General features: G+C 32.8%; 1 protein-coding gene across 2 annotated transcripts in view; it reads left to right on the forward strand.

The window, feature by feature from the left end:
* The window catches only part of LOC111508608 (farnesyl pyrophosphate synthase), a 58,040-nt gene that overhangs the window by 2,101 nt on the left and 41,848 nt on the right, over positions 1-14,091 (forward strand). For both annotated transcript variants that reach the window (XM_023164172.2, XM_074178456.1), the window contains exon 2: positions 4,154-4,463. In XM_023164172.2, coding sequence (XP_023019940.2) covers positions 4,154-4,463 — 310 coding nt within the window. The remainder of the gene's footprint in view (positions 1-4,153; positions 4,464-14,091) is intronic.

The following is a 14,091-nucleotide window of genomic DNA, read 5'->3' on the forward strand; positions in this document are numbered from 1 at the left end:
CATCTTCAGAAAGTTGGTTGAATACTATCAATAATATATTACTAGTGCAATTATAGCTCGTCCTCATGAGTTTAAATTTATAAACAAATATACAAATTCAGTTCATGATACGAATGTTTCGCTAATATTTTCACAGGCGCCACCACTGATGCGCTCTTTTACGGACCGCTATGTCAGTGACCTCTAAAGATCCAAGCCTACGTGATCAAAGTCTCGTAGTTTTCAATCATCGAATCGTCAGTAGTCCCGGGGGCTGTAAACCTGCGAACTTTTCCTTTGTTTTCGTTTCACATTTGTCGCCCTCCTGCTACCCTACAAAAAGCGATTTGACCTTCTGAGGAACATCTGAATATGAATAAATACATTCATGAATGCAGTATAATTTATTCACAATTTTGCACTTTTCTTCATCTCCTGAAGACGCCAACTTGGTTGGTGAAAGGCGAGTCGAGAAGAGTATTACATTTATGGTGTTTGAGAAAAGTGCTTGTTTTGGGTTTATCCAAAATTTCAATAGAGTAGGTATGTCTTTGTATGTAGCCTAGGGGTAATATTTATGGATTTTTATTCCTATACCTGACTAAACATACATAAAGAGATCTGGTGCACTTGAAAGTAATCTGTTGTGTTACACTGAATATATCTCCCATTGCATGGATTCTCATCTTCAGGTGGATTGTGTGTTCACTGATTTGAGGCAGGGCTTTTGATATTAATCATAATAATTTTATCGAGAAGGGGTATACACCAAACCGTAATTTTAACACCTCGACACGTGTTCCGATCACCAAGTGATCATCTTTAAGAGGAAGATTAAACTAAATATACTAACAATGTTATCCTAATTTATATCATAGAAACCACTTTTAGTAAGGTATTACCTGCGTCTCAACTGTCTTAAATTAATTTCACAATATGGCCTAGTGTACTAGACTTGAATTAATTTTACAATGTGTCAGGTAAATCTAATAATTCAAATATTATTTCAACATCCTATATAGTATACTATTAGGTATTGGTCCACCATCGTTATTCATAATAATAATAATAGTTTATTAGTTCTTTAGATTATGTCTAGCATAGTATAGAACAAGTCAGTATAATACAGTATCAGTATAAGATAAATTAATATTTAAAACATTTTATGCAAATTGTAGTCAATATAATTAATATAGACACCAATTGATGTAACTAAGTGCATGAAAGTACGTAAAAGGACTCAATATAATAGTATGGGTGGTTATTTATTTGTATTTATTTCTTACATAATACAGAAGAAGTCGGGTGTCAGGAACAGTTTGTCCACGCGAGTTTTCGATTATACAAATAAGAGACTTAACTTATAAACAGATCACAGATTACAGATCAAACATAAAAACATCTGAAAGCATTAAAAACAAGTGGTTTGATAAAATATAAAATATGAAAATATGCATGCATACATAAAATATAAAGTCAGTTAAAATCTGTGTCTTCCAAATACTCACTTATAGAGTAGTGTGCTTTTTTAATAATATATTTTTGACTACTATTTTGAATATATTCAAAGGAAGATATTTGTAGCAGTTTGGTAGATGGTTAAACAAGGTTATTGCCATGTATTTTGGGCAAAGTGCTGTTTTTTGAAGACGGTGATTCGGCACTTCCGAAATTGCTGCATTTCTTGTGTGATATCTACTGTTCTTCACAGAACAGTTCCTGCATATGCAGTTGTATTGCCAATTGCATATAATTCGACGGCGTTCGTGGTATCAGCCAATGGAGTAGTTGTTTTCTGATAGGCGTCACATTCATCCTACCGTGTAGGTATATCCGAGACGGGCTTGAACATTTAAAGTTCATTTCTTTAAAAATGTTAATTTGTGGATGGATTCTCCGTAGAATGAAGAGCGAAAAAATTCAGGGATAGAGTACAAAATAAGCCATAAATTAGTCAGAAATTATGGTGTGAAAATAAATTAGAAAATTCAAAGTGGTTCTGCATGTTCAACAAAGGTGCTTTACAAATGCTAGCAGAATCCACTGATGAAAAAAAATTAAAAAAAGACAACATACAGAAAATCGGCGATAGGTAGCAATAGGAGTCTAAAATTTTGGAGTAGTTGGATTCAATAATATGATTTTTTTAGTTGCATTCTGCTAGCTCAACACTACTTCTCTTGAATGAAAAGTAAAAATTCAAGAAAATAGTACGAAATTAGCCTTAAATTATAGCCTAAAAATAAATATAAATATTCAAAGTCGTTTATTTCCACTACTGGCATTTCATTGATCTGCATTTCCACAATATTCAATACATACTCCCAATTTTACAAACGAAGCGATATGACAATCATTTTAGTTTATAATGAATGTCGCACGGAAGGTCAATGTTCCATTAACTCAAAATCTTTAATATAAAATTGGTCGTTATTGTATGATCCTAATTGGCATCATTGCATGATAGAAAAGTCATTTATTCAATGTTTTTGGTACCGTTATCGTACTGAAGCAATAAATAATTATCACGACTATATATAGCTTGGTAACAACAATATTATAGTATTTATTGACAGATTTGGTGATAGGTTTTCTTTTGCATCAGTCTAGATAACGTCAACGAAAAGTTGCCGAACACTGGTTGATTGTTTATTCATAACGATCAGGGTTGGCCTGATTTGAATCATGATTCAAATCAAGTAATTATTTTCAATATTCATATTTGACTTGAATTGAAAGTCGACGAAAATTAAAATCATAAACTATTTATCTATAAGCTTTCGAACTGAACTAATAATTCTGAAAAAGTAAAGTAATTTTGATCAAAAAGATTATATTTAAAAGTGAAATCGAAACTATAAAAAAAAAGTAAATTACAACTTTTTGTTTTTACTCGTAGGTACTTCAATATTTTCGTTGAAAATAATAATTTCCATATTTTCACTGTCCAATTTATTCATCAACTTTGAATGCACTGATCTTAAGGAAAAAAATAACACGCTTGACATAAGTTTGGTAATTTTGATGGTATAAATAAAATCATTCAATTTTTTTCAATTTCAGATTTCCATTAATTTTATATATGACCCTGTATAAATAATTTGCATACCACAAAGTTCAAAACTGAAATTCTAGAGAAAATTTGCCCAAAGAGCTTCAAAACGCCACTTCAATATCTAATTTTATTTTCAAGATATTTCAGTTGAATTTTTTTCTATTTTTTGCGTTCAGTATGGCCGAAAGTTTATATTTGATAGATATAAATAAAAATAATCAGCAGTTGATATCTGGATTGCAAGAGCAACCTGTTTGGTTTCATGATGGTTTGAGAGTGGCTTCGAAATTGTATCATATTGAACTCGAAGGTGTTTAATAATCCCAACAGGGACGAGCTTGGAGCTTTGGGCTTTCCGGATATGTCCCCAAATTGGAAATCCAAGAAACATACAAATAAACAATGATAATGAACGATTTTGTGGACAAGTCAAACAATTTTAGTAAATATTCCGTATTGATATTTTTGCTACTGATTAAACTCAACTTACCTTTTTAGAAGAAAAATTTAGAATTGGATTAAAGTAGTCAAGAGGGATGATAAAACAAAAAAGTTGCGGCTGAAATCTAATATTGTTATTCGAACATTGTAAAAAACTTGTGAAATTCTCGTAGATCATGTTTCATGTGGTTAGAAAATTGTAGGTAACTCAATAATACTTGTAAGGCAGCATTTAAAGGCCTATGTCACGTTTAACATAACTATATTTATTCAATGAGAAAAATATAATTCAGTAATCCAGCCTTCGATAATTCGATATGAAAACAATTGAGATGAGTTGGCCTATAAAACCAATTATGCCTTTTCTGATTGGTCCGAGGCCGGTACTGATCATAGTCATGAATTCCTAATGTTTTCTGAAATGTGAGCAATGTATTGTTGAGCCATTTCATTATTATCATAGCCCCAGGGTTCTTCAAGTCATTCGAAGTACTCGAGGGTCTCACTGAAGAAATTGTTTTGTTATAAAAGGAGAATAGTTCCTATCATTGCAGCATTATAATTCGAATAGATCTATGTACGTCTGTAACTTCAATTTGTAATACAAATATTTCAAACCTTCAACCTAGTTTAATGTAATTCGTTGAAAAAAACTACCACTTCTCATTCTTGTTACAGAGCTCTGTCCACAATCCAGACTAAAGTCAAGCCACCAGTGAGTAGTACCCCAGTGTTTTCTAAAGAAGATAGTCGCGAGTTCATGGCGATATTTCCCGATATCGTCAGAGATCTAACAGACGCAGGTCGTCATACAGACATTCCGGAAGTAACCAAAAGGTTCGCCAAGGTTTTACAGTACAATGTGCCAACCGGTAAAAAAACTAGAGGACTCTCGACTGTGATCGCTTACAAAATGCTTGAAAAACCTGAAAATTTGACACCTGAGAACATCAAGCTGGCCAATATTTTAGGATGGTGCGTCGAGTTGGTAAGTTTTTATAATTCACCATGGAACTAACCTCTTCGAATTACAGTAATGCTCATCAGGTAACTAGTTTGAGGATACAATTATTATCAACTGTGTGTTTCTTCAGAGGACAAATAATAATATATTTTAAGGCTTCACACTAATGAAACGTAAATGCTTTATTTGACATAATATTCTTTCATATTTCTATCAAAGAGACCATTTCTTCATCTGGTAATTTGGGACATTTACTGGTACGGTAGCTGAAGCTCATAAGAAACTAAACTACCGTTTTAATTGAAATATTCATTATTCCATTTTCTTCCTTTTACTTGTCAACGTACTTTTTCCAACCGTCTTTATTATGCAATATATCGTGCGACGGCCATTTGAACGAGCCCAAAATTTATAATTTTGATTTTGTAACCCATTTAGATAATTTTTTTTCAGGAGAAAGTGCACTATATAGCACAATAACGATTGCGCTCTGCATTGGTGATTATTCCAATGCATATCGTGGCACATCAGTATGCGTGACATTTAAAGCAAGAAAACCTAACACATCATCACTCAATTCAAAATATGCAAGTGAAATGAAAAGAAACAGAATAACCAGAATCATTCACACCAAAGAAATACCAAGAATAATATTGAAAGTATAGGAATGTAGGCTTTTACGGCTGGCGTTAATGTTTTGGTTGATTTCCGGGTTTTTGCTGTGGTTTTCTTTGGTTACAATCTCCAAATGTTTCAACTGCAAATGCGGCAGTCATCTTCAGTGTCGTGGTCGAAGTACTCTTCTTGACTTATCAACCGATATCAGTATGAAACCAAAGGAGACCACGGCAAACCCCGGAAACCAACCAAAACGATATTGACAGTATCAACAATTTTGACAGTTTGAATTAAACCTCAATTTAAATTTCTATTCTAAAACTGAACACACCAGTAAAAATGATCCCGAGATCTTTCATCTCATCGATTCTCTGTAAATTGATATAATTAATGAAATAGTTCTTGATAGTCAGTGACTTCTTTCGTGTAAAACTCATTATTTTGCATTTAGCTTCGTTGAGAGATAGGTCTCAGATACTGAAAAGTAAGTAGATTATTGAGATTATCTTGAAGCATATAAGAATCTGTTTCGTTTTCGATTCTTCTAAACAGCTTGAGATCATTGGCATATAGGAGAAATTGAGAATGCCTGATATACCGAGAAACGTCATTAAAGAATAACACGAAAAGGAGAGGTCCCAAAATCGAGCCCTACTAAATGCGCATAAATTGGTAATGGTAGATTCATTATGAATAAAGAATGCTGTTGGTCGATTATTACTGAGTCCACGTGATTGTATACTCGATTATATATTACCCGTTCAAATATCTTCGACAAAGCTGGTAAGACTATTATGGGTCTGTAGTTTCTTACATTGTTCTTATTGCCGCTTTTGTGTATGGGGGTAACTCTGTCAATTTTGAGAAAGCTTGGAAAACGATTTTCTTTCAGAGAAAGATTGAATATCAATGTCAGTGGTTGTTTTAACAAGTCACAGTAAGCCTTGAAAAAATAGGCTGGAATGCCATCGATTCCAATGGCTGCTTTGGGTTTCAGTGTCTTAATAGCATTTTCAACCGCTTGTTCCATAATATCACCAATTTCAATGATGTCTAGGTCATACTCAGGAACTAGTGTGGGGTTTACCGGCACACCGCTATCCGTGAAAGTTGATTTGAAAAAAGTAGCAAAACCGTCTGCAATATTCTTATCATTGAATTCATCATTATCATAAGTGAATCTGTTAGCAACAGCAGTTTTTTCGACGTTCTTGATATAAGCCCAGAATTGTGTTATGAATCCCTCTATTTCTTTCATATAGGATTCATAACACAAATTATGCGAACGTTTCACATCCACTCTGAGTTCTTTGTATTTTTCTTTATAATAATAATAATTTTTTTGACTTTTTTATCATTTTGAAAAAATGTTCTTTTAATTCAATTTTGTGCATTCTGATGAATGCTTCAATCAAAAGAAACGCGCTAACATTTCGAATAGACCAGTAGACGAATCGCACCAATCGGTGGATTCATCTTACTTAAGATGCATTTTAAAAGTAACCAAAAGTGTGATGGTTTGGTGATTCTAAAAACACTACTATTGTGGTAATACTGAACAAATGGTAGATATTCAACACGGTTTCCTGAAAACTAGTGAACCATATGTCAAAATACTTATCGATGATATTGTTGACGTGAAAAAAAAGACAGTTGACAAATGACGTGTTTGAATTTGTAATATTTGAATGGGTGATTGTTAAAAAGTACTTCCTTCACTTTCATGTTGTTTTGAGGGAAACAAAAAACTTTCTGAACTCAATAGTTTTCGTGAATTTAAGAACTCGTCTTGAATAAGATGCTATCAAACAGTAACCAGAAATGGGGTTTGGTGGTTCTAAAATCACCACTATTGTGGCACTACTGAAGAACCAGTTAGATATGGAGTACGGTTTTCTGAAAACTGGTGAACTAAACTATAAAATACCTAACCGTGTGATTAGAGTGACAATTGGCAAATGACGGGTTTCAATTTGGAATATTTGAACTGCTAATTGTTAAAACGTTCTTTGGTTATTTGAGATAAACACAAAAAAAATTCTGAACAGAATAGTTTTCGGAATTGAAGAGTGATATAATTGTGTTATATTTCACGTATCCAGATGAGTAGAATTAAATGATTTTCATCACGGTCCAGGATGAACGTCTGCTGAAGAACCTGTCTGCCATCTAATTGATTACTCTGTTCTACGTTGCTTGGCTCAGATATTGGCCAAGGCCACAGATAACCCATTTCGATATGATTGGGGGGCTCAATGATGGCTTTATTATTTCACCTTTAATATCCAACAAAATAATAAAGAACCAAAATATTCCGTTGAAAATTATGATTAGAAAGAATGTAGTTTACATACTTGTATGGTAATCACGATTGACAAGTTGGTTTAAGAGTTATATATAAATAAAGAAATAAACGTCAATCGCTAATTTGGCCGTTCTACGTGTTTTGACACATTTCACAAGTTGAATACAATCTACGTAAAATGATCCGTTCGTGAGTGTTTTCTTGAATTATTCTCCATTTATCATAATTGCCAGAATTACTTTATTGTAAAATCAGTTTTACGAGTAGGATGTTGTGCGTTTGTTGATATATTTTCAACAGTACTTTTAACACTGAAGTTATTCTTATTCATTGGACATTTCGAAGATGCGCAAGTAGAACGGAACAATGTTCAATAAAAGGATATCTCAACACTCAACATTAATTTAAATCATAATAATCAGTTGCTCAATTAGTGAAGCTGGTTCCGTTGCTAACAAACAGTAATAATCACCGTGTTTTGGATGAAGCAGCGCAAATAAAAGTTTAAGGCACATTTACTGCAGAACCCTTCGCTTCTGCATTGTGGCACGTCAAGTAGGAATGTCTCACGAAACAGCAAGGAAAGCACTGAAGTTAAATAAATTTTACCCGTATAAAATGAAAATTTATCAAAGCTTTCTGGCGACGATTTCGACAGATGAATTGAATTATGTGAAACAATGACGGATTTTATAAATGGAAAACAAAATTTTTTGCATAATATTTGCTTTGTTGATGAGTGTAGGTTTTTTAAAATTATCACCACTGGAGCGATGAATAGTATTGGGAATAATATTATTGGATCTTGTGTCCAAGTGGTGAGCTCTACTTAAATCTGCTCTCAAGACGATCTTACTCATTTCAATACGATGGAGCTCCACCACACTGGTCTTTTCCAGTTAGATATATTTTCTGGCAGATGGATTGGTCAAAGAGGAGCAATAGAACGGCCACCACGATTACCCGAATTATCATTTCAGATTCATTCCTTTGGGGACATCTGAAATCGATATAAATCGATATAATCGATATAAAACACAGCCTCTATATTCTGAAGATTTGATGAGAATAATAACAGCTGCGTGTAGAGAACTTCAGGCAGAAGTTCTTCGGAATGTTTGGGAGGACTTTGAGAGAAGACTTTAGATTGTTAAAAAGAATTTACACAATTTTCAACATTTGAAATAAATTAATTTTTATTGTTTTTTTATGTTTCATTGTAGAACACTTGGTACTAAAATATCTTCACGATTTCACTTGATTTCTCCGAAAGAACTGAAGAGAGTGGTCAGTCATGAGAAGGTGGGAAACGACCTTTCTATTTAATATTTTAGGGTAGTGTACGCCTCCGACAGAGAGTTAATGTAATTTGATTGAAATCTTGCCTACAAAATGAATTCCTTAAAGATGAGTTTAACGTGTTTTTGCATATCTTATAGGCGCCGAAATATAGAAGGTGGTACGTTTTCAAATTGACACCCTGTATATTCACATTGACAAATGATTTCCCCATGCATAATCGACAAATCTGATAGAATATTCTGTCACTAAAATGCCCTCATCCAATTCACCATCAACACAATTCTTCTGAGTTATTCAATTGCCAAACTGAACTTGGTGTAAAAAATGAAAGTATCGGGTAATCAAAAAAATCACCACTAAAGTCTTCAAACATCCATAATTCTGGTGAAGATGTTAAGTAAGCTTCGCACAAACGTATTTGACATTCCTATCAGAAAGAACAAACAATATAAATAGTTAGTGATAATGAGTGCTTATCCTTGAATACTACACTGGCACCAAGTTAATTTTAACGTAGGAAAGTTAATTTCTTGCCACGCACTGAATGCAAAATTTCATTATTTTTCTTTCTTGATAGAGTTATGTCAATCTTACTGAGTTGAATTACATAACTAGTTCATTATAAATTCAATTCTGAGAACGAAAAAAACCTTTTTAGGGTAAATAAGACTCGACTGTGGTTATAGGCAACGCAGGGATTAATTTTCTAATAGTGACATGGCGTTTGGCCTAGAAAAGCTGATATTTGCAGAAACATAAAAATTTTATTAAAGGGGTTAAGACTCGTGGAACCGGTGATGTGCTGGAAGCAAGTTTGATTGTCATTTTGTTACTCATTCATGATGAGTATTGCAAAAGTTGATAATAAATTGTTGAAGATATACAGGGTGGTCACTTTTTTAAAGGGATCGTATTGGTAACTTTTAAACTGTGAAAGTTAAAAGATCGGTCAAATGGAGAAAAGGTTACATTAATAAAAACACTGTCAAGTGGTTCAAACTAATCGAAAATATCAGGGTTGGTTCACAGTAGAATGATACAACCAGTAGGCTCTTACCACGTGATTCGCCCAAGTTGCCAGGGACCTTCAACCGCTCTTAAGATGAGATTCTCATCCGAAGCGTTCAGTGCTGTAGTATCGAAAAATTTGAAAGTACAACAAATATCGGATTAGTTATAATAAACGGTCGGAAATTGATATTGTGTTCAGTTTATTCGCTGTTGTTATTATTGTTTTTAGTTTTTGTAGTTGGTTATAAGTAATTTACCACAAATTATTATATAATAACCTTAAATTTCGTTTTTATATGAGCGCACGCCTATGGTAAAAGAACGAAATTGGCTCCTCACTTCGTTTCGAGGTCACCAAAAACTTTGTGAATTTATGAATGAAAGTACTGGGATCAGTTATGATATAGCTAAGAATGTACGATGTTCGCTGCCGTTCTAGATGTACCGAGAATAATGCTACCGGCTTCGATAAAATTCCGAGGAATGTTCCGGCGCCTTCGATTGCCAAATATAAACGCCATCTACTCGCTCATCGAGACAGTCGGAGCAATCTAGTAAGGCGATAGATATTTGAATAATAGTTGAAGTGGTTGTTATATTTAAAGTGAAATAAAGTTGAGTTTGATCATTGTTTAGAGTAGTCGATTGTTGGTCAACCCACGGGGGAAAACGTAACAATATATAACATATTTTCAGTTTCTATTGCATGTGCTGTATTGCAACTTGCATTGAGATTTACATTTTATTCGAATAAAAATTTCACCTTGAAGCTATCATATTCTTAATGAATTTCCGTTTGCGATTATTTCGCATTATATGACAATTGCAAAAAAATGTCCAAATGAATAGTGGCACTAAAAAAGTATTTAATTGAAGAACCATGAAAAAATATACATTTTATCGATTTTATTGTTTTTTTTTACCTTCTAAAGTCTTGAAAAAATTGTAAAGAAGAACTTGATATGGGTGTAGAAAGCGCAAACTTTTTAGTTAATCCAGTTATATATTGTTACAAATCATATATATATTTATATATATATATATATATATATATATATATATATATATATATATATATATATATATATGTATATATATATATATATATATATATATATATATATATATATATATATATATATATATATATATATATATGTATATATATATATATATATATATATATATATATATATATATATATATATATATATATATATATATACCGGGTGTCCCACATTTTATGTGACAGGCAATATCTGGTTTGTTGAAGGAGATACACAAAAATGTTTCATACAAACGTTTTAGGAGTTCATGAGAGCTATATTTTGATATAATTTTTAAAATTGACAGGGTGTTTGGTGTAGGTGCTACAGACCAAAATTCCATTTTTTAAAATAGAACGCCCTGTATATCATTACATATTCAGATGCTACGTTAAATTCTGATATCATTTCATGTTTGGTTTTTGAAATTCGGTTACGGCGTTGTTGAGTTATTGCACTTTTCCTTAAATATAAAGTTTCAAAAAAACTTATTTACTCGTACACGAATCCAGTATATATCTTTTATTAAATTGAACTAGACTACTACTGAATACAAACCATTATTCTCACCTCTACGATACGATATCGATATCAGTTGAATATAATATTGAAATTCTTGAGAATGTGAATTGCTTTATATTGCACAATTTCAAGTAGCTTATGCTTGTTGATGCCATAGTAACAAATGTTGTTGAATTGTATCTACTTGTCAGTTCGATTCAGTGATTCTTTGCAAAACAGTAACTGTGTTCTTTGTGCGAAAACTCCAGTATGCCTTTCGCGTTTAGTGCAAGTGATTGCATTGATATGTTATTAATTTTTGGGGAATGTCAGAAAAACTGCCGTCAAGCACAACGTCTATACCAAGAACGTTTTCCAGACAGACCCATTCCGTCACGAATGACTTTTTCGAGAGTTGTAGAAAAATTGCGAACTGGGTCATTTCCTTCTACTATAAAGCATCGTCATCATACGAGATCTGTTAGAACTGAAGATTTAGAGATCAATGTTTTGGCTTATATTATTATTCATCCACATGTTTCTATCCGTACTCTTGCAGAAGAAGTCGGTGTGAGTAAATCTAATGTACAGAGAATTCTGAAAGAAAATAAATACCACCCATTCAAAATTCAGTTGGTACAAGGTTTGAAACCCACGGACTTTGAACGACAACTTGAATTCATTGCTTGTATTCAGGTAATATTACATGAAAGTCCTAACATATTCAGTCAAATTTTGTGGAGCGATGAATCGCGATTCCACAATAATGGAGTTGTGAATCGACATAACAGTCACTATTGATTTCAAGAAAATCCCCACTGGGTCCGCGAAAGTAATTTTCAAACTACTTGGGGTATTAATGTATGGTGTGGATTGTTCAATGGCCGCATCATAGGACCTTACTTTTTCAATGAAAATCTCAATGGATTGCGATATTTACATTTTCTAGAAAATGATTTGATCCAGTTGATGGAACATATTCCCATAGCAGAACGACAAGGAATTTGGTGGCAACAAGATGGTGCTCCTCCTCACAATTCACAGGTTGTTACTGAATATCTGGATAGAACGTACCCAAATAGATGGATTGGTAATAAGGGTCCAATTCGGTGGCCGGCTCGTTCCCCAGATTTATCACCGCTTGATTTTTTCCTATGGGGTTATTTAAAAGATATTGTTTTCACTACTCCCCCTTTGAATGTGGATGATCTGAAAATGAAAATTCGACTAGCGTGCAGTGATATTACGCCTGATATTATAAGAGCGACTCGTACGAGAGAAGTGATTCGACGTTTCGAAGCCTGTATAATATCTAATGGGCATCACTTTGAACAATTTTTATGACTTATTTATGAAATTTTGGTCTGTAGCACCTACTCCAAACACCCTGTATATTTAAAAATTATATCAAAATATAGCTCTCATGAACTTCTAAAACTTTTGTATGAAACGTTTTTGTGTATCTCCTTCAACAAACCAGATATTGCCTGTCACATAAAATGTGGCACACCCGGTATATATATATATATATATATATATATATATATATATATATATATATATATATATATATATATATATATATATATATATATATATATATATATATATAACGTGGGTAGCTGATATTGTTTTGTATAAGTTATCCAATGTCTTGGAATCGCTGCGGCCCATGCCGTTCTCTCGAATATTAAACGAAAATCATTTTTTGGGAGAGTTTTTTCGATCAACAGTCTGAGTTTGAAGGTATATTTCAGCCTCCGAAACGATAAAATAAATATTTTTTTTATAAGCATAATTATTGAATACAAGTTACTGATCTACCGTACATTTTTTTTGTGAAAGAAACTTTGTTTATGCAGTGACTTAACGCGTTGTTCTGAAAAGTTTGCCCTTTTCATACCTGTATGAAATTCTACACTAGAATTTTAATTTTTTTTAAGACTGGAAGGTGAAAAAAACACGAAAAAGATCGATAAATATTTCATTTCCTTCATAAAAAATGACTTCCGTTCAATACAAAAAATTACTTTATGCAACATAAAAGAGAGTAGATTCATCAATATTGAAAATATTTCAAAAAAACCCGACGAATACGATGGTAATAAATATCTATCTGAAGCAGTTGAAGATTCTCAATTGGACTATAAAAAATCCATATTCGTATTCATGGTATACATAACATTAGCCGAAAATACACGAACAAAAACTGAAAATATATGTTATTATGCAGATCAGGCTTCCCAAACATTATTAAAAAAACAGTAGTCGTAATTCGACGTCACCTCGGACGGCAAAAATCTCTTTTCGAAATTTTTGTTGTTTCATTTTTAGTTGTAGCATTTTTCAAACTTTTCGACAGCAGTAACGTAAAAAGATTTCTTCACACACTTTTTCACACCCGATTGTTATTTATGAAATCCTTCGTAGATAATTGTGAAAACCAATAATACGTTTCAATTTTTCTGTGACCTTTAAAGGCTTGTTTGGAATGTTTTATTTTTCACGAATCCTATTTATATTCTGTAGTGATAATAAATTAGAATAACTGTTATGAGCCGATACGTAGTTATATAAGTAATCGGATATAATAACAATCATTGATTTGATATTGCGTTTATATTTAGGATGACAAAAACAAGTTCAGCTTTGGTAATGTAATTCTGTAATAAACATATTTTCAGTTTAGACAGGATGTTTCTGATACTTGATGATCGGAATACAACGGTATAACTGAAAAAAAATGAAAAATCTCGTACACCACCTGTATCTGTATATGTAGAGCAGGGAGGGTGAGTGTAAGCCCACAGCACTTAGGCCACATGTGAACCATTGTACATCCTCCCAAGGAGTTGTCCTCCTAGGTCAT

This window comes from Leptinotarsa decemlineata, unplaced genomic scaffold, assembly GCF_025532065.1.
Source record: "Leptinotarsa decemlineata unplaced genomic scaffold, Ldec_3_MD MMD2_tig00003798_RagTag_RagTag, whole genome shotgun sequence".
NCBI classification, from domain to species: Eukaryota; Metazoa; Arthropoda; class Insecta; order Coleoptera; family Chrysomelidae; genus Leptinotarsa; species Leptinotarsa decemlineata.